At 45.6% G+C, this 25,736-nt stretch overlaps 1 protein-coding gene across 3 annotated transcripts; it reads left to right on the forward strand.

The window, feature by feature from the left end:
- Positions 1-4,053: 4,053 nt before the first annotated feature.
- On the forward strand, positions 4,054-25,242 carry ZFYVE20 (zinc finger, FYVE domain containing 20). Of its 3 annotated transcripts, none has more exons than XM_008564319.1 (12): positions 4,054-4,102; positions 6,249-6,568; positions 10,485-10,625; positions 14,303-14,403; positions 15,330-15,375; positions 15,493-15,654; positions 17,525-17,766; positions 19,225-19,295; positions 20,004-20,090; positions 21,453-21,555; positions 22,971-23,075; positions 23,908-25,242. In XM_008564319.1, exons 2-12 carry the CDS (start codon positions 6,421-6,423, stop codon positions 25,054-25,056), a joined length of 2,355 nt encoding a protein of 784 aa, XP_008562541.1. In that variant the 5' UTR covers positions 4,054-4,102; positions 6,249-6,420; the 3' UTR covers positions 25,057-25,242. The 3 variants fall into 3 exon arrangements, with proteins under 3 accessions (XP_008562541.1, XP_008562535.1, XP_008562545.1); XM_008564313.1 differs by lacking the exon at positions 4,054-4,102 and adding an exon at positions 4,933-5,988; XM_008564323.1 differs by lacking the exons at positions 4,054-4,102; positions 6,249-6,568; positions 10,485-10,625 and adding an exon at positions 11,554-11,624.
- Positions 25,243-25,736: the final 494 nt, after the last annotated feature.

Consider the following 25,736-nt stretch of genomic DNA (forward strand, 5'->3'; position numbering starts at 1 on the left):
GGGTCAGTGGAAGCTGAAACCCAGTCCACGCTCCACTCGCCAAGTGCAGGGCTTGAGTCCTAGCGCAGGGGCATGTGTTGGAGCAAACACTTTTCCCACTTGCCAAAGGTCCCTACAGGCTGGCAGTGGCCTGTTTTGCCAAAGGAAGCACCAGCCCATGACCTGCAAATTGGGGGCCTTGCAGCTCACCCCCCAAGTCAATTCTACATTTCCTACTTTCCAGGATTGTTGAGGCTGCCCCCGCAACCCAACACCCCCCACCCCTCCATTGGATTCAATGAACATAGTTACTATTCGATTCTATTCTGAGTTCTTTTCATAGACTTTCCATCTGGCAAGGCCATGACTTGTAAAGATATTTCCTTAACACCAGATAGGATCCTCACACCTCCTTTGGTACTGTCTGACTCAGTGTGACACACTGCCATGGCATTTGAGTGACACTGCTCTTCCTTTTTCTTTATTTAACAAACAGCCCTTCCTATGTGCCAGGTGCTGTTCTAACACTTTCCAAATATTAATATATTGAATCCTCCAATCTAAGATATAGGTACTATTATTATCGCATCTCACAGACAAGGAAACTGAAGCTCAGAGAATATAAGTGACCTGTGTGGGAGCACATGGCTACAAGTGACAGGTCTGGGATTCAAAATTGGGCCGACTGGCACCAGAGCCTGTGCTTGTGACCACATGCTTTGCTCACTCTTAACTTTCTTCCTGTCATTCTTTTCCTGCCTCTTTGCCACTTGCTTCCCTCCTTCTCTTTCCCTTCCTTCCCCTTTCCTCTCCTCTTTCCTCCATTCTCTGCTTCCTTCCTGACCGACCCAAGCAGCTGCCACCTGCTTCCTCTGGACACTGCCCAGCCTCGCACACCCTCCGCCCATCCTCCAGACAAGCCTCTGGCCTCCACAGTCCCTCACTGGTCCTGCCAGGCCTCCCGTCATCACCCTGGTTTCCCTGTGCCAGCGGACGGGACGTGCCAACCCCAATCCCCTCCATCCGCAGGCTCAGGACCATGCAGCAGCTGTCAGAGGCCTGGGAACTGGGGTTGGGCCAGCTTGCAGTGCAGCTGGCTCTTCAGGAAGTTACATTGTGTGCTGCACCCTTTCCTGCTCAGGGATCTTCATGTGGTGCTAAGACATCTCGTGCTGCTCGGGACAATGTTAGACAATAAGGGGCTAAGAGAAAGAGAGGGGGGCTGGATGGTTAGCTCAGGTGGCTCAGTTGGAGAAAGAGTGAAACAGAGGGAGGGACAGAGAGACAGGGAGAGGTAGAGAACTCCAAGGTGGGAGACAAGAGTGCAGAGATCCAGCTGTCAGAGACTCTGCACTAGAAGTGGCTTCCTACCCTTTTGGGAACAAGGGGTGTGTGCCTCTGTGTGTGAATGGAGTTCCCTAAGTTTCTGAAAGGATTCGTGTTCTTCCCCATAACCATACCTGTGCATATGCTGTTCCCCCAGCCTGGAAGGCCCTTCCTGCTCGTTCCCATGAGAGGACTGTGCTGATGTGTTGCCCCCACTGGGAAACCTTCCCTAAATTCCCACAGGGGATCCATCAGCCTCTCCTTTGATACCAGGGCATCTCCACACATGTGCACATGTCTTTTTTGAACTAATTGGCTTATGAATGTATGTGTCCTCTGCTAGCTGAGGTTCCCTAAATTCCCACAGGGGATCCATCAGCCTCTCCTTTGATACCAGGGCATCTCCACACACGTGCACATGTCTTTTTTGAACTAATTGGCTTATGAATGTATGTGTCCTCTGCTTGCTGAGTTCTCCTCCAAAACTGAGCCCATCCTGCCTTGTTCTCCTCACAACCCCTCTCTCTGTGCCTGGTACGTGGCTGGTGGCTGGAAGATGCTGAGAGATACAGGGAGTCCTGGAGACCAGGCCTTCATGGAGGCAGGCAGGGTGGTGGTAGTGAAAGCCTCAAGGCTAAATGACTCTCTGTTCAACACTTATCAGCTGTATGACCTTGGGCAAGTCACCTAACCTCTCTGTGCCTCAGCTTTCTATGAAATGGGAATGATATTATCTTACCTTATAGGTTGTGTGAGAATTAAATAATTAAATGAGTTAAGATACGTAAAGCACAAAGAACAGTGCCTGGCATTTGCAAATCAGTCAGTAAATATTAGTCATGATTATTATTATTAAAATGGAAATAGTAATAGAGTTGCCCAAAGAGTGAATAATGAAAGTGCTTTTGAGAAACTGTAAAGCATACAAGAAGGTCTTTGCCACCATCATTCTCAAAAATATCAATAGAACCGCAGTGGCCAGTCCATCATGATTTCCAGAATTGACTCACAACCTGCAGTCTGCATTGCCACTGCTTTTTTTAGCAAATGAAATGGTGAATGTAACATTGGTTTTTGTAAATAATAAAATGACAGGCAAAATCATGACGGCTCAATAAAATGTTCATTCCCTGACCCCAAACATAGTCCTGCCTCAAGCTTGGATCATCCTAGGACCTATCTGGCCCCAGACATCCAAGAGGCTGTTTTCACTCACAAAGTTATCAGGACCCAAGGCAGAGGCTGGTGACAGAGAGGTGAAGAAGGACCTGTTGCTTTGCTTCTGACAGGTTGGGGAAGTGTCTTACTTGTCTGTGCCAATAAAAAAGGGGAGTCATTGTTTGCTCCTGCCAACCCTGCAAAGTTAAAAAAAATATATATTGGCTAGTAGGTTGAGAAAAAAAGAGCTTGAAAGTCTTTGGAACCCATTTTTTTTTTTTTCTGTGCAGATAGGAAAACTGAAGGGAAAAGAGGGAACCTGTTCAAAGTCACAAAGTAAGGTGTAGCCAGGGCTAGAACTCAGCTCTCTGGACCCCTGGCTCACTGCCGTTTCATCGGCGATTGTCTTCCCAAAACTCAATGCTCTCCAAGCTGGGAGACCCATGTCCCTAAACAGAAGGTGATGGAGGCAAAATGCTGAGCACAGAATCAGTGCTCCTGTCCTGCTGAGGAGGACTTTGGAGGCAGGGAAAGTGAGGAGGGCAGAGCCAGTATCAGGACCCCACAACCCACTCCTCCCCATCACCTCACTTAATCTTCACAACTCTGTGAGGTAGACACTATTATTATCACCCCCATTTTACAGGAGCCAAAGGGGTCAAGTAACATGGCCAGGATGTGAATAGAGGCTCTGACTCCAAAGTCCAGGATCTTCCCCGTCATTCTCTGCAGCTCTGGCTTCTGGAGCCCAGGCCATTGATAAAGCCCACAAAGCAAATAGGTCTCCAGGACTGGATACCTTGTGGTACCCAGCACAGGGCAGGACACGGAGTAGGTGCTGTCTGATCACTGAAGGTACTGACTTCAGAAAATGCCAGATTTCCCACAGATTTGTCTATGTTGTGCACCCCTCGGATACTCATTCCAAGTCCTCACTCTCAAGTGGTTCTACTCTGGGTCTTTCCACATCCTCCAAGTCTCCTGAATATTCCTTCTATGCCTAGCTCTCAGGAACTTTAATTGACTCGAATTAATTCAGAACTGCAATCGGGGGTGGGTAGGAGACGTTAAAGACGCCTTGGCTTCCTCAATCTTTGAGGCCATTGGTCGAGAGCCAAAATACTGTAGGCCTCAGTTTCCCCATCTGTACAATGGGATGCAATGCAAGCGGCGAGCTGTAACGCGCCGCACGCGTGAACCCCTGACGTCGGAAAGTCGCAAAATCACCGCACCCTTCCTCCTCCCCGCTGCCGCCCCTTTCTTTCTTTCTTTTTTTTTTTTTTTTTTTTCCTTTTTGAGACCGGCCGCACCGTGCTCAGCCAGTGAGCGCTGTGAGCGCACCGGTCATCCCTATATAGGATCCGAACCCGCGGCGGGAGCGCTGCTGCGTTCCCAGCGCCGCACTCTCCCGAGTGGGCCACGGGCTCGGCCCGCCCCGCCCCTTTCTGAAGGTGCCTGCGCAGAAGCAGCCGCCCGCCCGCCCTGTCTTTAGAACTGTCCCTGCCGCCTTCGCTCCCTCGAAGATTCGGCGCTCGACGGGCTCCTATCAGCCTGACTTTCGGCTTCGGCGCCGCCGCAGGCGCGCTTGTCGAGCGCCGAGCAGCCGATGGCGATGGCGGTCGCGGCTGTGTGCGTGACGGTGAGGTCTCGAGCCCGGCCCGAGGTCTGGACAGGCCTGCGTGCCCGCGGGAACCCGGCCGGACGCAGAGGGCCGGGCGCGGCCCCCTCGGGAACGGGCCGGAGGGCCGTGTGGGCGTGGGCCGTGTGTGGCTGTGGTGGCTGTGACGTGGGAGGGGGCGAGGCGGCCGTGGGGCCGTGCGGTCCGCCTGTGCCGCCTGCGTGGTTGTGTTCTGAGTTGGTGCGGAGTTGTTTGTAGCGTTTTGTGCCTGCGCGATGTGTGACGTTGTCGTGTCTGCCGCATGGGGTTGAGTCTCCTGTCGTGTGTGGTCGTGCGGTGTGGGCACAGCGTGTCGCGTTCTGTGGGCTGGGTGCAGCGTGGGGCCGCGGTGAGTGCGGCCGAGGGGCGTGTGGTCCGCGGCTGTGGCGGGTGGCGTTCGTGCTGCATGGCACGTAGATTTTGTTTTTATTTTTTTCCTGGTTATGGTGTGAGGGGCTTGCATATGTGTTCAGTTATGGCTGTGGGGTCCGGTTTGGTGGTTTGTGGTGGATATATGTCCGGTGCTTGTTTGGATACCTGATTTCAGAGTTCATTCATTATTCCTGGAACTTTATTGCATTTCCTCGTTGTGCTCCAGGCGCTGTGCTGGACCCCGGGGATACGGTGATGGGGAAAATAGACGAAGTCTGTGCCCTCGCAGATCTCATGTCCTTTTTTATTTAGTCACTTCACATGTGCACGTGGGATTAAAAATTCAGATAATTATGCTGTGAAAGAGAAGGGCATCCTGATGCGGGGGATGACTTGAGTAAGAGGCGTTTCTAATCTCATGTCCTTTTTTATTTAGTCACTTCACATGTGCACGTGGGATTAAAAATTCAGATAAGTGCTGTGAAAGAGAAGGGCATCCTGATGCGGGGGATGACTTGAGTAAGAGGCGTTTCTTTGAGGAAGTGAGGTTGGGCCTGAGATGTGAAGGGTATGTGTGTGGCAGGGGCGGTGTGGCATTTGTGTTTGGTTTGTGCTTGTTAGAGTTAAGTGTGTAGGAAGGAAGGGGGCTATCAGATTTAGGGCATGACATGAACCACTGGCTGGGGAGGGAACAAATCAGACCTGGAGCTGCTGTGTCAGTGACCACTTGGAAAAAGGGCTGGGATCTGCATGTGTGTAGTCATTGGGTTTCTTAACTGGAGTGAAAAAACAGGGACCCGGCATGTCATTTTTCTATTTTCTGAGTTGCCGCCACCCGTCAGCTTTGAGGGCTAGGCAGTCCCTCCTCAGTGGCCCTTCACAGGCCGTCCAAAGCTGAGAGTCACACATTCCCCCTCACTCTATACTATGGTTTGTGGCTCCAGGTTCTTGGGGAGAAATTTCTGTGCTTTTGTGGAATAGTTTTGTCTGGATTGTTCATATGGCTGAGAGTCTTCCTGAGGTGACATTAGAAGTGACTTTCCTGTGGCCCAATAAGACAGAAAATGTAACTTAAACTAAACTCTGAAATGTTTAAGCACCAAGTCCTTTTGTTTTTGAAGCAGTGAGAACGTTAGGTTTGCTGCTAAACTGTCACTTAGAGGTTTATAAAATCTAGTAAGCTCATTGGAGAGAAAGTGCTCTACAAACAAAACAGAATAGATTTTTCTTTTTGACCATTAGGTTTCTAATGTTCCTCCTTAGACTGAAGTTGAGAGTTTTGTTTTGTTTGTTTTTATGGCAGACATTATATATTTTTCATCTTTGCATTTTTAATACAGGTGCCGTACAGGTATGAAGAGCTCACTATATGTAGTTGAGTAAATGATCAAGGTAGAGAGAGTCAAATAAAAACTGCTTGTTGATAAGTACCTCTGACATTTCCCCAGTGGCTAAAATGGAATACAATCTATGAAGTTGGAGCATTTGGAATAAATGTAAGAGAATTGCTTTGGTATTGGGTTTATCTTCAAGAATCTGTGCTTCTTGCTTCATTAAATTGCTATTATCCAGTGATGTTCTCACATCTTAGGTTTTATGCCTTGGTGTAAGGATTTGAGAAACAGTTTATTTTCTCAAACTTCACACTGAACAAACATTAAGTACGCTTGTTGAACTGTCAGAAGAACAAAGAAAATTCTCAGTTGCTGCTAATTTGCCTGAATTGGCTTTTTTCCCTTTTTCTTTCCTTTCTTAGGACTCCTCCTACTCCAAAAAGGAAACCTCATCTAGGGCCATGACACTACTTCCTCATCATCCATGAACTACTTGGTTAAGCTAACGCCGTGGGAGCCCTGGCCCTTCGGGAGGAATCAAGCTCACTCTTGGCATGAGGCTCCTGTCTTCCCGGGGTTGAGAGGGGCACTGCCATGGCTTCTCTGGATGACCCAGGGGAAGTGAGGGAGGGCTTCCTCTGTCCTCTGTGCCTGAAGGACCTGCAGTCTTTCTATCAGCTTCAGTCACATTATGAGGAAGAGCACTCTGGGGAAGATCGTGATGTCAAAGGGCAAATTAAAAGTAAGAGGCGTGGATCTTGCTTATCCTGTTCTGTCAGTGAGAGCTGTAACTCATGGGATAGTTTTCATCAGCGTCCATGTTACCACTGGAATATGGCAGTAATAATAGTAGCAGACAGATATCTAGTGCTTGCCATATGCCGGGCATTATTCAAAGTTTCCCTATGTGTTAATTTCGTTTAATCCTCACAATAGCTGTGTGACTGTGAGCCCCATTTTGCTGATGAGGACACCAGACACAGAGAGACTAGATAACTTGCCTGAAGTCACACAGTGAGGCAGACCCTGGCTTTGAATTAAATAAATATAATCATTATGATCTGCTGTCTCCTGCTAGACTATTTGAATTATCTAACCAGCAGCCCAAGAGAGTTTGGAGAAAAAAGTCCTTTCCTTTGCTATAGAAGTGGAGGCACATGCACCCATTTACCTGTCACAAATTTAAACTTTCCCACCATTCTTGCTTCCACAATTGGACCTTGCCCTCTGCAGACCGAGGAAAGGAAGGTTGTAGTTGAAAAGCAAAGAGAAACAACCCAAAAAGTTAAACCTTGGTTTTTGAGCTTCCAAGGGCTCAGGTCCTGAAGAGTTGCAGAAAGACTTTTTCATAGGCAATTTTGACTTTATATATGTTTATTGTATTTCCTGGACTTCAGATTCTAACCCCCAAATAAGATGCTACTTCTCTGGAACTCACTTTTCCTAGTCATTTAGCTAACTTCTCACAACTAGCATCATTTCTGAAGGCCATGCAGTTAGAAAGGTCTGGATGCTGTATTCACTGTCTTTGTTGGGTGGGAGAGAAAGAATGATCATGTGTTCCTAAGTGGACTTTGGCCATCTAACATGCAAATCACATGTCCTTATAATCAGATATTTGTCCCTAGAGTCCCAATCTGTGCCTCACTTTTCAGTTTGGGAAAAAAAGAGTTGCTAAAAGCATTAGCAGTTACAACTCCATCCAAAAACATGACAAAGTCAAACATTTTCAAAATCCTGAGGGTTGTGATGGACGAGGTGGCTTCTGGCTGTAGAGGCAGCAGAACCATAATATTAGGAGGAAGAAAAAAAAAAAAGTACTGTGCTTTATAGTTTTCAGAGTTTCTTTCCCATACATCATTATTTCATTTGACTCATCTGACAATACTGCAGGAAGGTGGTTGGTCTCATTTTACAGATAATAAGTGAGGCTCAGAGATGCTGAGTAACTTATCAAAGGTCACAAAGGAATTGGCAGAGTTAGACCTGGAGCCCAGGTCTTCTATCACCTTTAAGTCCAGTGCTGCTCTTTCCACATGGCATCACTGATGATGAGGGGCCCTATATTCAATCACAGCATGTATTGCAGCTTCCTGGGGGAAAAAACCCCCCCAAAAAAACAAACCCTAGAAAATGATTATGTAAGTTTCCTTCGGACAACCGAAGAGCCTCCATGGTTTTCAGTGAGCCTCCAGTCTTAGTTTCCACTGAACTGAGTCATATACCATGCTATTCCTAAGACTGGTGATGCCAGTGGGTAGAGAGGTTAGAGAATGTCTTCAGATTCCTGCGATGACCCTTTTTTAAGAGGAAAAATGTTTAAGGTTATTTAGAGAATAATAGATATGGGAAGCTATCCAGGGAATACTAGATACAATAGAAATTTTGCTACTCGTGAAAGAAATAAAAGGATCCTCTTGGTTTTTTCCTTCATTTTTCCCCCCATCTCTACCTCAGAAGAACTAAGAGATTGAGTTAAGCATTCTTTTAGTACCACTAATCATCATTTCTTTAGGAAAGAATTCTTGGTCATGTATTAGTTGTGTTTCAGAATCCGGAAAGTAAGGATTTAAAGAGTGACATCAGAGATTTTTTGAAAAGCGCTTTCAAAAGTAGATCACCTCTCCATTTGGTCTTTTGATTCTTAGAAATTTTATGGTGTTGCTAGTTTTAAGCAAGTAAAAAAGAAAAAAAGCAAACCTTGATAACAGGTTTTGGAGGCAGTTAAAAAAAAAAAAAAAGGTAAACTGTTCATTCCTTAAAGGTGATCAGTGGGTTTGAACCCCAACCCTGGTTCAGCTTCATGTTAGCCCATTTATAGTAAATAGAAGAGAAGGTGGTTGAAAATTAACTGTGGCTTCTGCTTTGTGTTTTTTAAAACGTATGGGATTGTTCTTAATTGTCCCAGTCTGGAATGGCTACACCCACTCTGGGAAGGTTGCCAGGCAGTTTTTCTATGTCTCCTAAAGTGGTTAAATGGCATAGGCTGCCTGCTTAACTTGACAGAGTTTAGTCTTGTTTGCAAAAATGAATTGATGTTTGCTAACTCCAGTTTCCCGTTTGCTAGACGCTTTGTTCGCATCAGGCAATTTCCTGTCCGGTATTGTTAGAAAAGTCTACTTTAATGCATTTTAAAGGGTGTCCTTTAGTCCTGGTATTTTCCAGTTGGAAAAAGCCATCCCAGAGTGACTGATGATCAGGGAATTTGCTTATTGACTCAACTGTCTGACAGACATCTATAACCTTATAAGTTTTACCCCCTGCCTAGTAGCTCTCCATTTACCTAGACTTTTGAAAAGCTTTGGGATTGTTAATGCTATTCAAGTGACAAAGCACTTCAAAGTCATGATAACTCCTCGAAGTATTGATCTATTAAATGTAAAACTAACGATATCATTTTGTATTAAATCTGGTATTTTCTACTAGATTCTAGTGGCAGAAAGGGATAGAAGTCACCCAAGATTTAAGAACACTAATGAGAAAGCAACTTAGAACTGAGGGTTCTTTCTTTTCCCACCAGTTGACTGTTGTTGGTCCTCTCACCTCAGCACATGTGGCAGAACCCCAGTTCTGCAGAGGTGTAGTTTGTGAACCAGTGCTAGCTGGGGAGAGCAGGGCCTCTACTTTCAGATGAGCTGTCCACTTCCAGACCTGCTGCCTATAAGCTCTGTGATTTTAGGTGAAGCACATTTTTACCCCCTCTTTGATGTCATTTTTTCATTTGTAAGTAGGGTTATCTAACAGCTACTTACAAATAAGTAACCTGCCTTATAATACTGTGAGCGAGAACTGTCATAACGTATTTGAAAGGACTTTTTTTTTGTGGCTGGCAGGTAAGGGGATCCAAACGCTTGACCTTGGTGTTATCAACACCATGCTCAAACCAACTTAGCTAACTGGCCAGCTTGGAAGCACTTTTATTGTGTCTAGCACATATAAGGGCTCAATTCAGGACATGTTCATTTTCTTTTCTTATCAACCCCGGTTCCCTTTGTGTATGTTGTTTTATATCTGTTTCTTGAAGCTTTTTGTAAATATTCTCACATATGTATTCAGTAAGTGGGTGGGCAGTAGTATGGAAAGAAGAACTCTATGTCCAGTGAAGCATTATGGGTAACATCGGTCCAGGGATGTTGGTGTGGTGGAATCCTATCCTGGAGGTAAACAAGAAGTATTTACTCATGAGTCCCTAGGGTAAAGAAATTAGTACTGTATAATTTGGTTTTAAAAAAACTTTATTTTCATTGAGGTATAGTTTACACATAAATGTACAATTCAGTAAGTTTTAAAAAATGTATATACTCATGTAACCACCACCCCAATTAATATATAGAAAAAAATACTTCCATCACCCTGGTTTCCTCATCAAATTCAACACTTGGGTTTAATTGGGCCCTTAAATTTGGCAATGAGGAGTAATTTAGCATATATGTTGGTCATGTAAACCAACTTACGACTAGCAAGCATATTGCTTTGTGGTATTTGTAATACAATATTTGTGTGCTTGTTGCTGCATGTTATTTGGTATCAAAATATTTCTCATGCATTTTTAAGTAAAGGATAATTATTTCGTCAACTCTTATTTTTTTGAGATTTCTTTTAGCTTTTTACTGGGTGTTCTTCATGGGTTCACTTGTGTTATTTATGCCACTTTCAAGGTCTTGTCCAGAAGGCTAAGAAAGCAAAGAACAAGTTGTTGAAACGAGAAGGTGATGATCGAGCAGAATCAGGAACCCAAGGATATGAATCTTTCAGCTACGGAGGGGTTGATCCTTACATGTGGGAACCCCAGGAGCTTGGTAAGAAGATCCATTCATTCATTTGGCAAGTGGTTATTGAGCATCTACTATGTTCTATGGAATGTTTCAAGAGTTGGCTGAGGAGGTGTCAGTAATCTGTAATAGTCTAAGCTTCTCATGGACCTTATGCGCTAGTGAGGGAAGAAAATGAGAGAATGAGCTCAGCATCTGCTTTGTGATAGGTACTGCATTAAATGCTTTATACATGTGGTCTCATCAAATCCTCACTATACTCCACAGGAACCTGTCTGGGGTCAAACAGTTGGTAAACTGCAGAAGTGGGCTGTGAATGCAGGTCTGTCTGACATCAGCCCAGGCATAGACTCCACTGATGGGTCTGTCTCCTCTCACATAGGACCTCACTTGCCTAGTGAGAGGCACTGGTTTGTGCAACTTACTTTTCTGAAATACATAATTATGGCACCTTCCTAATTTCAAAATGGTCATCTTTTGGGAGTGATGAAAATGTTCTAAAATGAATTGTGATGGTTGCATGACTCTGTGAATATACTAAAAACAATTGAATTTGTTTGCTTTAAATGGTGGATTGTACTATGTGAGTTATATTTCAATAAAGCTGTTACCAAAAAGATCATGCGATTCACACTGAGTTGGACTATCTAATCTTATATGTCCTTTATTTAACTTTATTTTTTTGTGTTTTTTTCTGCTTCTGTTTCTATTTGGGACAGAGAAGCAGGCATTAAATCCATAAAACAGCTTTAGCCTAGTTATCTGTACTTATCAGGTCTGCACAAATCCTTTCCAGTTATGAAATCTTTGATTTGGTGATACTGAAAAGGTTCTTTTTCTTTCTGGCTTCACTTTTCTAGGAAGTATCCCTCGATTAATTCCACCAATTTTCTAAGTGATCACCACAATAGAAGGACTTCTTCCTGTGCCTCCATCTAATCTGAAAACCTGTTAAAACCAGTAATTGTGCAGATGTATACAGTTGTATAGGTGCAAACAACCAGCATTGTCTTTACCACACTGCTGGTAGGTGGGGCATGATAGTGATCAAAAGTATGCACTGGGGAGGCACAGGGAGGGGAGCCAAGAAGGGCTCTGGGCCCAGGAGGCCTGATCTTACCTATCCTTTACCTGTTGAATGATAACAATCATTAACATAACAGTACATTTTCTGTCCATGAAATGGATAAATAATGGTTCCTTCACAGTGCTTTGTTATTCACGATCTTGTTCACCTTTCACAAAAGCCTTGTGAGGTGGAATGGGTAGTAATGTTCTTTCTCGTTTATAGATAAGGAAACCGAGGTGCTATGAAGGGAAGTGATATTTACCCAGGGTCTTCTGCTGTGTCCTTACAGCCACCATAGAAGGTGTCTCTTTGAATGAGAAATGTCATAGAACTGTACTTTCCAATTCTATAGCCACTAGCCATGTGTGGCAAGTGGCTACCATATTAGACAGTGGAAACATTTTAACCATTGCAGGAGAAAATTGCTTTAAAAATAATACTATACATATGTAATTATGAATTACATATGAAGGCCAATTAAATGAAACATGAAGGAGAAATTTCAGACATATGAATTCTTATTAGCTCTGTGATAGCTTGTTTCATGATTGCCAATGTCAGGTTACCAGGGTGATTTTCTGATTAACTTGCCTGTTTAAACAACTGAAGGAAACCACAAATCATGTAAGGTTAAGTGAATGGCCAACTTTAGAAGTTAACATTTATGGTCACCCCTAAGAAGTCCAAACTAAAATTTAATTAGATGTTAGAGTATGGTTAGGAAAGAAAAGACACATAAATGGTTAAGAGTATAGCATGTGGGCCGGCCTGTGGCTCACTTGAGAGCGTGTGGTGCTGATAACACCAAGGCCACAGGTTTAGATCCCTATATAGGGATGGCTGGTCAGCTCACTTGGGGGAGTGTGGTGCTGACAACACCAAGTCAAGGGTTAAGATCCCCTTACCGGTCATATTTTCTTTAAAAAGAAAAGTATAGCATGTGGAGATGTTGGTCAAAAGATGCAAAATTTCAGTTAGGATGATTAAGTTCAAGAATCTATTACATAAGGGCCAGCCCGTGGCTCACGTGGGAGAGTGCGGGGCTGATAACACCAAGGCCACGGGTTCGGATCCCTATATAGAGATGGCCGGTTAGCTCACTTGGGAGAGTGTGGGGCTGACAACACCAAGTCAAGGGTTAAGATGTGGCTCACTCGGGAGAGTGCGGTGCTGATGGCACCAAGGCCCCGGGTTCGGATCCCACATAGGGATGGCCGGTTCGCTCACTACCTGAGCGTGGTGCTGACAACACCAAGTCAAGGGTTAAGATCCCCTTACCGGTCATCTTTTAAAAAAAAAAAAAAGGGTTAAGATCCCCTTACCGGTCATCTTGTAAAAAAAAGAATCTATTACATAACATGGTGACTATAGTTACTAAAAATGTGTTTCTGAAAATTGCTGAGAGATTTTATGTCCTCACCACAAAAATAAGTATGTGAGGTAATGCATATGTTAATTAGCTTGATTTAGCCATTCCACAATGAATACATATTTCAGAAGATCATGTTGTACATGATAAACATATATAATTTTTATTTGTCAATTAAAAAATAAATTTTAAAAAAAGAGGGTGGCTTATGACAAATTCTGGATATGGCACAGTCTTTAATGAATAGGTGGTCATCGGGAAGAAGTGTACTAAGTGCTGGGAGGGTCGGGGCAGTGCTGGTTTTCAGAAGAGACGAGATTGAGCAGGGGATATTTTGGGTACACTGAGACAGTAGGCTCCTTGGTTCCATTTGTGTTGGGGACGTTTGTTCTGACTGCTGGATTGAGGAAGGTACCAGTTTAATAGCTCCCCCAAGGGCATCTCTTAGCATTTATATCTTTTTGACCATTTTGAGAAGGATTATTTTTATTTTGATGAAAAACTGTATCGTACCAACTTAAGAAAGTACAGGAAAATATAAGAGAATTAAAAAAAAAATCTCCCAGGGGCCGGCCCGGTGGCGCACTGCTACAGTGCACTGCTTGGGAGCGTGGCGGCGCTCCCGCCGAGGGTTTGGATCCCACATACAGACCGGTTCCCGCTCACTGGTTGAGCAAGGTGCGGTGCAACACCGAGGGTTGCGATCCTGTTGCCGGTCCCGGTCTGGTTCGGGTGCGACACTGAGGGTTGCGATCCGTTGCCGGACACGAAAAAAGACAAAAAGGAAAAAAAAAAATCTCCCATAATGTTACCACCCTTTTTATTTAACAAACATGTGCAGTTAGTGTTCTAAGGACTTTATACATTTTAACATTTAATTGTCATAACAACCCTGTGAAGTAGATATTATTGTTATCCTCATTTTATAGATGAGTACTCTGAGTTACAGAGAGGTTAAGTAACTTGTCCAAGGTCACGCAGTGTGTGGCAGAATTAAAACTTGAGCACAGGCTGGCTCCAGAGTCCAGGCTCTTATCTGCTATATCCTGGGGTCTCTCGTGTTGTTGTGCTTTGTGGCCACCAAGGGCTACATACTTAACCTTTTAGGAAATTTCCTTCCAGGTGCTTACCTAGTTTGAATTTTAGTAAGACTGTAAAATCCTAGCATTTTTACTTGCTCTTGAAATTCATTGAGGAGAAGCAACAAGGTAGAGAAGTTCCCTCAGAGAAATTATCAGCCATTTATTTCCCCACCTTCCCTCCTAGGTGCTGTGAGAAGCCATCTTTCCAACTTCAAGAAACACCGGGCTGCCAGAATTGACCACTATGTTGTTGAAGTCAATAAGTTAATAATCAGGTTAGAGAAGGTAAATTTTGTTGTTTTAAAACACTTTTTTCTTGCAAGTTCAAATTTTTTAGGGGGAGAAAACCACATTTTTGTAGCATGTGTTATGTACGTGGTGTGTATCTGATGTTGGCAGAGAAATGCCCCACCTAGAGAAATGCAGAGGACGAGGCAGGCAGTTCTGGCTTGGGATGACTGTCCCAAAGGGTGTGGCCTGGGTTGAAAGACTCGTTACATGCCCAGCTTCCCTTTCCCCACCTGTGAAGCCTACTTGGCTACTGTGATACCTTTCTGCCTTCAGGTTCTTTTGTCTTTTGGATGCCCTAGAAACAGTCACCTCGGGGGGGGCATAGTGTGTGATGTTGTTTGATGGCAGATGGTGACAGGGAGACCAGGTCTGTGAGGAGTACTCAGCCATGGCCAGCGTGCAGTGTGGGAGCATCTTGACTGGCTTTTCTTGTCCTGTGGTAGGAGAGGACAGCTGTGACACCATGGTTGCTGTTGTGCTTGGACCCTATCGATGCTTGTGTATGACCTGGAGTGTGTGACAGGCATGGTAGCAACCACGTGCACAGTTCTTTATGCTGTACTTTGTAGGGCAGAACCATGTGGGTGGTTTTATCATCCAGGAAGATTGGAGAATCGGGAGTTCCCGGTTGCTTTCAGTAGCCACCCCTGCCCCATCCTTGCCCACCCCTGGTTATTGCTGAAATGGGAAACTGACAATAAAGAGATTAGAAGTGGGTCATAAGAAGGGAGGTGCCTTCTAGATGCAGAACTAATACTCTATCCCATGCGAAATTGCTTTTGTTACTCGGGTTAGGGATGACAGATGAGACTTGAGAAAGCAAATTTGCTAATTCCCACTTGATGCGTGAATAGTGAGAAATGTGGAGTGTGTATACATCACCTGGTTAATTCCATCTGACACTGTTTTCTCCTGGTCAGCTCACTGCATTTGATAGAACCAATACTGAATCTGCGAAAATTCGAGGTAACTTTAAAACTATGCTCACATTCCTTCTATTTTTTATCTTTCTCCCTGACCAAATCTCTTTTTAAAATGGTGTGCGTTTTTGTTGGTGTGGTTTTTGTTTTGTTCTTCCCAAAGCAATAGAAAAATCTGTGGTGCCGTGGGTCAACGACCAGGACGTCCCTTTCTGTCCAGACTGTGGGAACAAGTTCAGCATTCGTAACCGCCGCCACCACTGCCGCCTGTGTGGGTCTATCATGTGCAAGAAGTGTACGGAGCTCATCAGCCTGCCCTTGGCAAGTAGGTGACAAGGAGGTGGGCCTGGGACCCTGATCTCCTCTGAAGAGCAGCTTATTTGCTAATCACCACTGTGGTCGTGGGAACTTTTTGTTTCAATTAATGGCCCGTGGGGTCTTCATTCACTTGTTGGTTTAGTGAAGCCCTCTCCCTGCCAGGCACTGTGCTGGGGCCAGGGATACAGTGGTCTGTGACAGGGGTTGGCAAACTTTTTTTGTAAAAGATCAGATAGTAAATATTTTAGGCTTTGTGCACCATATGTGGTCTCTGTGACATTTCTTTCTTTTTTTCTTTTTTTAACAACTTTTTAAAAATGTAAAACTATACTTAGCTTGAGGTCCCTACCAAAACATGCTGCAGGCTGGACTTAGCTTGCAGGTCATCATCTGACTACTTCTGGTCCTATAAGGCATTGCCCCCAAGGAGTCCAGCATCTAGCAGAGATATAGACTCAGCAAATAAGCAATTGCTTTATAAAGAGCTATGCACAATGAGAGTTGTGTCAAGCATGCAGGAGAGGCTGGCCAACTCTGTCAGCTCTGCTTAAAAGTGGCAGGAGAGGTTTTGAGAAGAGCATCTTGAAAAATAAGTAGTGGGCTAATCTCTTCCTTTGGGATAAAAGTCACAAACAACTCACTGTCATACAGAAAAGACTGTACTGTCATAGTGTGAGAGGTACTCAGTGCCACGGAGTCTGGGGAGATGAGAGCATGCATGCTCGGGGTGGGAGGTGGTGTTTGAGAGGAGCCTTGAAAGATGAGTAGGATTGTAGTAGAGATGGGAAGCGGGCATTTTGGGTAGAGTGAAGAGCAGGAGTAAGGGTGTGGTGTTCGGAGAGGCCCTGGGGTAGGTGAGTAGATGAGCAAATAGAACAGTGGGGGAGTGTAGAGGATGTGTTTGAGAATTGTGGGCATGAGGCTACAACAGCCGATAGGACCAGACGCTCTGGGACTTTGCCCCTCAGCTTGTTACACGTTGCTGAAGACCACCTCACTGGCTTCGGGGTGTCAGGGGTGCATTTGCAGCACTGGAGAGCTCTGCTGACTCTGTGCATGCTTTTGGCCATGGGAGTGTCTGGACACCGTCGGGGCAAAAGCAGACGCTTCATCTGCCCAACTCAAACCCAGCAGGCCCAGTTTACTGTGACACTTTCCCTTTCTCCCCAAGATTGACTCCCTCTCACCTGAGACTTCATAAGCTGTGTTTTTGGGACACTATTCACCTTTCTTCTCTTGGGCTCATTAACCAACATTTACTGGCAGCTGCTGTGGGGTGGCCCTGCTGGATATGGTAGGGGTGCAAGACGGAGTGAGGCACAGTTTCTACCCTTGAAGAGCCGCAGATTTCTAGGGCAGCTCTGAGTGTGTGTGTAGCTGTTACACAAGGAGACAGTGAAAGTGCTCCAAGATGGGCGATGTGGGGGGAACTGGTAGGAAGGACATATAGTTTTTGTCTCAGGGAATTGGGGAAGGCTTCCTGGAGGACATGCCATTTGAGCTGAGCTCTGGAAAGGGAGGGAGCCAGATGTTTGCAAATGGGGAAAGGCTGTGGAGGGGAGTCTCACTGTGAGCTTTGGGTTGTGTCTGAGGCCCACAGGGCAAACGGAGGAGGGTGATAGGTGGTAAGGCCAGGTTAGGGATGGGCTGCAAAGCCTCGAAGACAGACGGTTCTAGGCTGTTTGGATCTTGCCTGGATGGCAGTGGGAGTCCTTTCCCACCGGAGTCTGACCCCAGAAAGGCAGAGGGGGAGGTACTTCTTGCCCACAGGTGGAGCCTGATCTTAACACCCCCCAAATCAAACAACTGCAGTTGTGGGTGATGGGATAGCTAGGTGTCATGGGGTCATTGCTGCCTGTCTGTGTTGTGGTTTACAGACAAGCTCACCAGTGCCAGCAAGGATTCCCTGAGCACCCACACCAGCCCCAGCCAGTCACCCAATAGTGTTCATGGCTCCCGCCGGGGCAGCATCAGTAGTGTGAGCAGTGTGAGCTCAGTCCTGGATGAGAAGGATGACGACCGGATCCGTTGTTGTACACACTGCAAGGACACACTGCTCAAGAGAGAGCAGCAGATTGATGAGAAGGACCACACACCTGACATCGTGAAGCTCTATGAGGTGACATGTGGGGTGTGGTCTTGGGTCTGATGCATTGGGCAGATTTGGCTGTTCACTAGGTACATACTTGCAGATTCTGGAGAATGCTCTGGGAAATTGTTCCCTTGAATTGTTTTTAGTTCCTGCTAAAGTGCCATGGTAGGATTTCCCAGCTAGGGCCCTGGGTGAGTCACAGAGTCTTCCTGGGTGTGTTGCAACAAACTCGTCCCTCACCCTTCCTTGCCCATTTGAAAGCAGGAGGGTGGAGGTTTTGGTGGCTGAGGCCCAAAGGGAGGAAGGCTGGTTGCCATGTGGTGTGGACAGGTTCTGTGGGGAGGGCAGCAGCTGGAGTGGTGGTGAACGGTGGGCCAGAAGAGTCCTGGGAAACTCACTTGGGAGTTTCAAACTTTACAAGTTTGAGAAAGTTTTACAGTTTTCAGGCTTTGTGAGTTTACTGCCCATAGGTCGAGAGTATCCTCTTCTAAATTCATTCAAATGCCTCAGCTCTCGTTACCACTGGCGATCCCAGAGCACCTTCAGTTGATCCCACTTTGAGAGGAATAGTGTAGAGCAGAGAACATCTGGGAGTGAGACTGGCTTGGCCTCCTCATGGCCAGAGACCTGCAAGCTGAGGAGGACTAGCTAGGTGAGAGCTGGGTGGGGAGGCGGGAGATGATGGGGGGAGGAAGCAGCTTGTGCAAAAGTCTGAGCAGAGGAAGAGTGTATTTTTGTGTGATGACCACTGAATGGTCACTGTTCGCAGTTCTGCAGGTCATAGTGGCTGTGTTTCTGGAATCACAATGTAAATCTTCAAGCTACTAGAAATGGTGTTAGTTAAATGCTCTGTTGAGCAGCAGATGTGGCCATCCTCAATCCTTTTTTTTTTAAAAGATGACCGGTAAGGGGATCGTAACCCTTGACTTGGTGTTGTCAGCACCATGCTCTCCCAAGTGAGTTAACTGGCCATCCCTATATAGGAATCCGGACCCATGGCCTTGGTGTTATCAGCACCACACTCTCCCAAATGAGCCATGGGCCGGCCCCATCCTAAATCCTTTGAGTGGACTTTGTGACCTATCTCATTTGTGAAAATATCCACCATGCTTTTTGCTTCCATCTGCTTTGAGGTGAACCCTGGCAACGCCGTGTGCTGATATCGTGCTGTTGCCTTGCCTGGCATCACCTGGCAGAGGAAGCATGTAGCAGCTGATTCCTCTTCTCTGTCTTGGTAGACACATTGGCTTGTGCCCTGGAAGGCATTGCTTCTCTCAGAACCATCCAGTCAAAAGCTCCACCCTCACTTTCTTTCCTTCCTGCAAGATTTTGTGTGTGGAAAGTAGGACTATAAATCAGGAAATTGATAACAACAATAAACATTTTAGAAAACATTTTAAATATATCTCTGTTGATGGAGCCTAGCTTCTGGGTAGGCTTTTCCATATCTTGAGAGCATCACTTACCTCTCATTTCTGTACTTAGAAATTACGACTTTGCATGGATAAAGTTGACCAGAAAGCTCCTGAATACATCAAGATGGCAGCATCATTAAAGTAAGCTATTCCTCTATGTTCTTCTAATCCAGTGGTGACTGTTTTTTGGCATTTTAGTTCAATTCTTCAATAGCCTGTTGGGGATTCCTTAGTCAGCTTTCCAGTTGTGCCTCTTCTCCCTGGGTAGTCTTTGAGTGAGAAAAGCTAAGTGGCTTTCTGCTCTAATGGAGTGTAAACAACTCATTTAGCAAACCACTTTATACATCATCTTATTAATTTATTTTATTTATTTCTTTTGGTGGCTGGCTGGTACAGGGATCTAAACCCTTGGCTTTTTTGGGGGGGTTGGGTGGGTGGCTGGCTGCACAGGATCAAACCCTGGACCTTGGTGTTATCAGCACCATACTCTAACCAATGGAACTAACTGGCCAGCCACTTATCATCTTATTAGGTATAGTGAAATTGTGTAGGGAAAGTAGGCCAGAATAAATTCAGTCTTATTTGTTTTGGCAGTGAGTTTAAGAACTAGTCCTCAGAGACTTGGGTATGAGTCTGTCCCGATGGTGTCTGCAAACTGAAAAGCAGCTTCCAGTTGATGAGTTCATTCTAAGGAATGAACACCACATTATATCCAAGAGTCAGAAATGACACTTTGAGAGAATTAACTGTGTCTGCCTTTGTGGGGCCTTAAACCTTTAGAGTCCTATACTGTGGTGTCCAATCAGTGCAATGAAACTTAGATCACATGTCTCTGTGATTTCTCCTCAGTGCTGGGGAGACAACCTACAGTCTAGAACATGCCAGTGACCTTCGAGTAGAAGTACAGAAAGTATATGAACTAATAGATGCTTTGAGGTAAGTTCCGTTTCGTAATTAATTTTTCAAAATATAGTGTTTACATTATTTCATAAAATTAGTACATGATCATTATGAAAATAGTAATGCCCAATCTTTATTCATCATTAATTGTGCACTAGCAACAACCATTGCTTGGTACTTCCTCAATATTATCTCATTTGATCTACATCATCTTCTCCTTAGATAGGAATTATTACTAACCCCATTTTAGAGGTGAGAAAAGTGATTGACAGCGTTAATAACGAGGCAGAAGTCATGAACTCTAAGAAGTAAAATAGAATTAAAATCCATAAGTATGTAATTCCACACTTCCTACCCTAACTATCAGGCTTTACAGAAAAAGCAGACAAGAAATACATGTAAACAATCATAATACCACCCACCCACAAATTACCGTTGCTAACATTTGTTAGTTTGTCAGCACCACGCTCACCCAGTGAGCAAACCGGCCATCCCTATGTGGGATCCGAACCCATGGCCTTGGTGTTATCAGCACCGCACTCTCCCGAGTGAGCCACAGGCCGGCCCCAGAAGGTGCTGTTTTAACGAAGCGGTAGGTGGCGAGCGGACCTGAACTCACCTGGAGTCCAGGTGACAGTGGAATGTGTGAGGAGCAGTCCAAGTGAGATGCTGGCTCTGGCACTTAAAGCATCTCAGTAACTTTTGGCTAAGGATTTCTAGTATTCCCTATTATTAAAGAAATAGGAGCTGCTTATTGACACCAACTGTGTGCCAGGCACTGGCTGTTTCCTCGTAGAGTAGCTCATTTATTCACCAAAGTTACCCCGTGAGGTGGGGATTAAGATCCCATTTCATAGGTGAGGAAAGGTGCTATAGCTAACAAAAGTGGGGGAGCCAAGATAGAAACCCAGGTTCTTTCTTCAAGTCTGTGCTCTTTCTTCAAGTCCACAGCTGCTTTTTAACTGTGTTGGCTGTTGGGGTTTAATCAGCCCTTTGAGGTGTAGGAAGTACAGTGATTAGAAAGAGAATGTAGAAGTCTTTATCCATCCAGACATGCAAGACCAGATACATAATTTGTGGGGCATGGTGCAAAATGAAAATGCTGTCCTCTGTTCAAAAATTATTAGGAATTTTGAGACAGCAACATGAGAACATTAAACCAAGCATAGGGCCCTTTGAAGTGCAGACGCTCATTCTTGAAGGAGGCCACGCATGTGTGGTCCGTCTGTCTGTGACCAAGCACTTGTCATGCGCTGTGTGCTGTGACAGGGCCTTGGGTACAGCCAAAGGGTAGGAAATGGGCTTTGACTGAGTGGATTCACTTACCAATCTCCACACATCTTCCCAGCATGAAAGCCTGGCAGTGCCCGTTACATTGATGTGTTTGTTCCAATTCAGTAAGAAGATCTTAACCTTAGGCTTGAACCAGGACCCTCCACCACATCCAACAACTTTGCGGCTGCAGAGGATGATCAGATACTCAGCTACGCTTTTTGTGCAGGTAAAGTCATGCTGGGGTGGCATAAACGTTGCACTTGGCCTGACTTGCTCTCTACCTCTGAGAAGGCAGGTTCATGCCAGTGGCTTGTTTATTTTCTGTTTATACATTGATTATTTTTAAGATTATGAATGCATTATGCCACATTTAGAGAATAATGTGGATTTCAGAGAAAAGTAAAACTACTTTTAATCCTATGTTCCTAATACAATCACTGATCATTCTGGTATATATTTTTTCCACTTGCATTTTTCATATACAGTATTTATAATTAGTGCATATTTGGAAATTTGTGTCTTTTTTGTGTATGTCTTCTCTTTCTGTCACTGAATTTTATATCGTGAGCACTTTTTTTTTTTTTTTAAAAAGATGACCGGTAAGGGGATCTTAACCCTTGACTTGGAGTTGTCAGCACCATGCTCACCCATTGAGCAAACCGGCCATCCCTATATGGGATCCGAACCCGTGGCCTTGGTGTTATCAACACCGCACTCTCCCGAGTGAGCCACAGGCAGGCCCATCATGAGCACTTTTTTACAGAGTGTTGAAATAACTACTGTTTGAATGGCAACAGAATACTGCTTGGACTGTATATGCCATCCTTTATTTAGCCATTCCTCTTTAGTTGGGCATTTGATAGATTTTGATTTCTTGCCATTATAAGTGTGGCCACGATGGTCATACTTGTATGTAGAATTCTTCCTTAGGATGAGCTCCTACGGTGTCTTCCTGGGTCGTTGGTTAGGAGGAACTAGCTGATTGTTCAAAGGCAGACTAAACCTAGGTGGTTAGATGTGAGTTGTTTCCTTCTACCTTTGCAAGCCCCTTCTTAGAGAGTTTCAGTTAACTACCTTTGGGGCTCCCTTACAAAGAGATCTAATAGCCAGAATCCTGTTGGGTTTGTTTTCTCACACTGTAGTGCAGAAGATTAGGTCTTTCTTCTTTTAATTAGAGACTCTACTCAGCAGTTGTTTGCTCAGTGCCTATTGTGTACCAGGCAGTGTTCTAGGTGCTGAGAGTCCTCCAGTCAACAGAAGAGACAAACGTTCCTGTTCTCATAAAGCTTATATTCTAGAGAGGAGGACAGACAATAAACAACTAAACATGTAGTATGTACGATGGTCAAAGTGCTGTGGGAAGCAGAGAGGGATGGAGGTTGACAGGTTGATAGGGAGGTAATGAAAAGGCCTCACAGAGAAGCTAGCATTTGAGCCAGGTGAGTAACTGGGGTAACTGATGTTGATCATTTCATAAGGAAAAGGCAGGCCATTTGGAAGTTGACTGTGGCCCCATGTAAGCGTTAGTTCCTTTCTTGCTGCCGCCATTTAATGTCTCTCTCTGAGGACGCAGTGGCTTAGCTTAGGCAGACCATCAATACAGGGCTTAAGGGTCCTTAAAATCGTGTGGACTCCCTACAGGAAAAGTTGCTTGGTTTGATGTCATTGCCAACCAAAGAACAGTTTGAAGAACTGAAAAAGAAAAGGAAGCAGGAAATGGAGAGGAAGCGGACCACAGAGCGACAAGTGAGTGATGGCCAGGGTGCACCTCTCCTGGGCCTCCACGGGCTCCCAGGGTCTGCCAGGTTGTGTGAATAAGAACCTCTCACTCTTTTAAGTTTGCATTTTCTTCTATTCTGTTCCAGCCTCACTCTCATCTATGGAAACCAGAATAGTTGATTTTCTCCCCAGGTTCTATTTTTCTTTCAGAGTTTCTGTTGATTCTCTCATGTCTAGAATACCATAGAGATTGGCAGTTCTCCCTCTGGTATAGGTCACAGAGGACCAAGACACCAGGAAGCTCTTTGTAGAATGCATTGGAATATGCAGTATTAAACAAGATACTATGTGTATTTCACATTGAGGTTCTAGTATTGATGAGGGCAGTAGATCTTGGAGGTTTAAGGAAAGTGTGTGGCCAGTGAATCTAAGAATAAGAAAATCTTATCTCTTAACTTACTGTTATTCATTATTTTATTTATTTATTTATATTTTTTAAAGATGACCGGTAAGGGGATCTCAACCCTTGGCTTGGTGTTGTCAGCACCACGCTCAGCCAGTGAGCAAACCAGCCATCCCTATATGGGATCCGAACCCGTGGCCTTGGTGTTATCAGCACCGCACTCTACCCAGTGAGCCACGGGCCGGCCCCATTATTTTATTTTTGAAAATCAGGGTCTGCGCTCACTCCCACCCCGCAAAAGCATGATTTGATTTTAGTAGTTGGATATCTTAGTCCTGAAGTGGGTATTTGGAGTGTCACTGACATAGGGATAGAGGACCATAGAGGGTGGCTCCCAGTGTGAGTTGATGTTGGCCTGGTGACTAAGTGATGACTCTGGTTTTGGTGTCTCCGTAGGCTGCTCTGGAGTCCCAGCGAAGGCGTGATGAAAGGCAGAGTGGCCTGGCGTCGCGTGCAGCCAACGGGGAGGTGGCGTCTCTCCACAGAGGCGCTGCCTCTTTGAGAAAGGCTGAGGGCTGGCTCCCGCTGTCAGGAGGTCAGGGACAGGGTGAAGACTCGGATCCGCTCCTCCAGCAGATCCACAACATCACCTCGTTTATAAGTCAGGCCCAGGCCGCGGGCCGCATGGATGAAGTACGTGCACTGCAAGAGAACCTGCGGCAGCTGCAGGACGAGTATGACCAGCAACAGACAGAGAAGGCCATTGAGCTGTCCCGGAAGCAGGCCGAGGAGGAGGGGCTGCAGAGGGAACAGCTGCAGATGCTTTGCGAACGGGAGCGGGTGCGAGAAAGGGAGCAGTTCCGGGTGGCATCCTTGCACACACGGACTTGGTCCTTGGACTTCAGAGAAATCAGGCCTTTTCAGGTGGAGACCATCAGAGAGCCTCGTACCCACCTTGCTTCTGCTTTGGATCTAGGCTTTTTACCAGTTCAAAGCAGTACAGCTCCCAAGATCCCTTCACCCAACTCAGCTCGAGAGCCCATCAGAGTATGGTCTGGGCCCCCAGGCCTTGGCCAGGAATTCTCCCCCCAGAGCACCATGTCACAGCAAAATGAGGTGTCCTCCCTCAACCCCTTTGAGGAAGACCTTTCCAGCCCCACAGAAGAGGGCACTACCAGCCCACCTGCTGCAGAGGCTTCCTTTGGCCCTGCAGCCTGCATCCCAAAAGAGTACAATCCTTTTGAGGAAGAAGAGGCGGTGGCGGCAGCAGTGGCGGGGAATCCCTTCACAAACCCAGATAGTCCCACGCCCAACCCCTTCGACGAGGAAGATGAGCATCCCCACCAGAGTCCCACAAGCCCTCCTGTTCCCGGCAACCCCTTCGAGGAACCCACCTGTACCAACCCCTTCGAGATGGACAGTGACAGTGGGCCAGAGGCTGAGGAGCGCATAGAGGAGGAGCTGCTCCTCCAGCAGATCGATAACATCAAGGCGTATATCTTTGATGCCAAGCAGTGCGGCCGCATGGATGAGGTGGAGGTGCTAACGGAGAACCTGCGGGAGCTGAAGCACACCCTTGCCAAGCAGAAGGCGGGCACTGACTGACCAGCCCAGGGGCCTGGCAAGAGTCAGTGGAGCAGGAGAGAGAGCAGGAGGGACTGATGGAGAAGTGGGCAGGGTGAGATGCATTAAGATGCACATAGCTTAGGGGCGGGAATTTGCCATTTTGTGCTGTGCACTTTGAGATATTTCCACTACAGTTGAATAATAAAATGGGAACTAGATCAGGAAGAATCAGCATTCATTTGCTGTTTTCCCTGGGGTGTTTTTTTTTTTTTTTCCCTTGTTTTTTTCTTAACTGGGGGTTTTCCCCTTTTTGAGGGACTTTACATTTTTACTACCAAGATATAACTACATGTAGGTCTGTTGGGCCCAGGGCAGAAATGGCTTCCATAAACCTCTTGGGTCCATTTGCTATTGCCTTGTCTTGGGTCACTTTGCAGTGTTATAGGGCAGCCTTCTATAGGGCCTGTCCTTTAGTCAAGACAGGATGGAGTCCACTGAATCTTATTCTGCTTTAGCAGAAGTCTGTCCCCAGTAGGCTCTGGGTTCCTTTTCACCTGAGGCTTTCTCTGCCCTGCTCAGTGCCTCCTGCCCGCCACCTCCTCAGGGAAGTGTTGCTGTGAAGGGCAGTGTTTAGAACTAGGAGAGCCCAGCACCTTTTTTTTCTTCCCCTTCTTTCTTTTTTTCTTTTCAGGTGATTGTATTGTGGCAACCAGCAGCTC

Source organism: Galeopterus variegatus, unplaced genomic scaffold, assembly GCF_000696425.1.
Source record: "Galeopterus variegatus unplaced genomic scaffold, G_variegatus-3.0.2 Scaffold185, whole genome shotgun sequence".
Classification (NCBI taxonomy): Eukaryota; Metazoa; Chordata; class Mammalia; order Dermoptera; family Cynocephalidae; genus Galeopterus; species Galeopterus variegatus.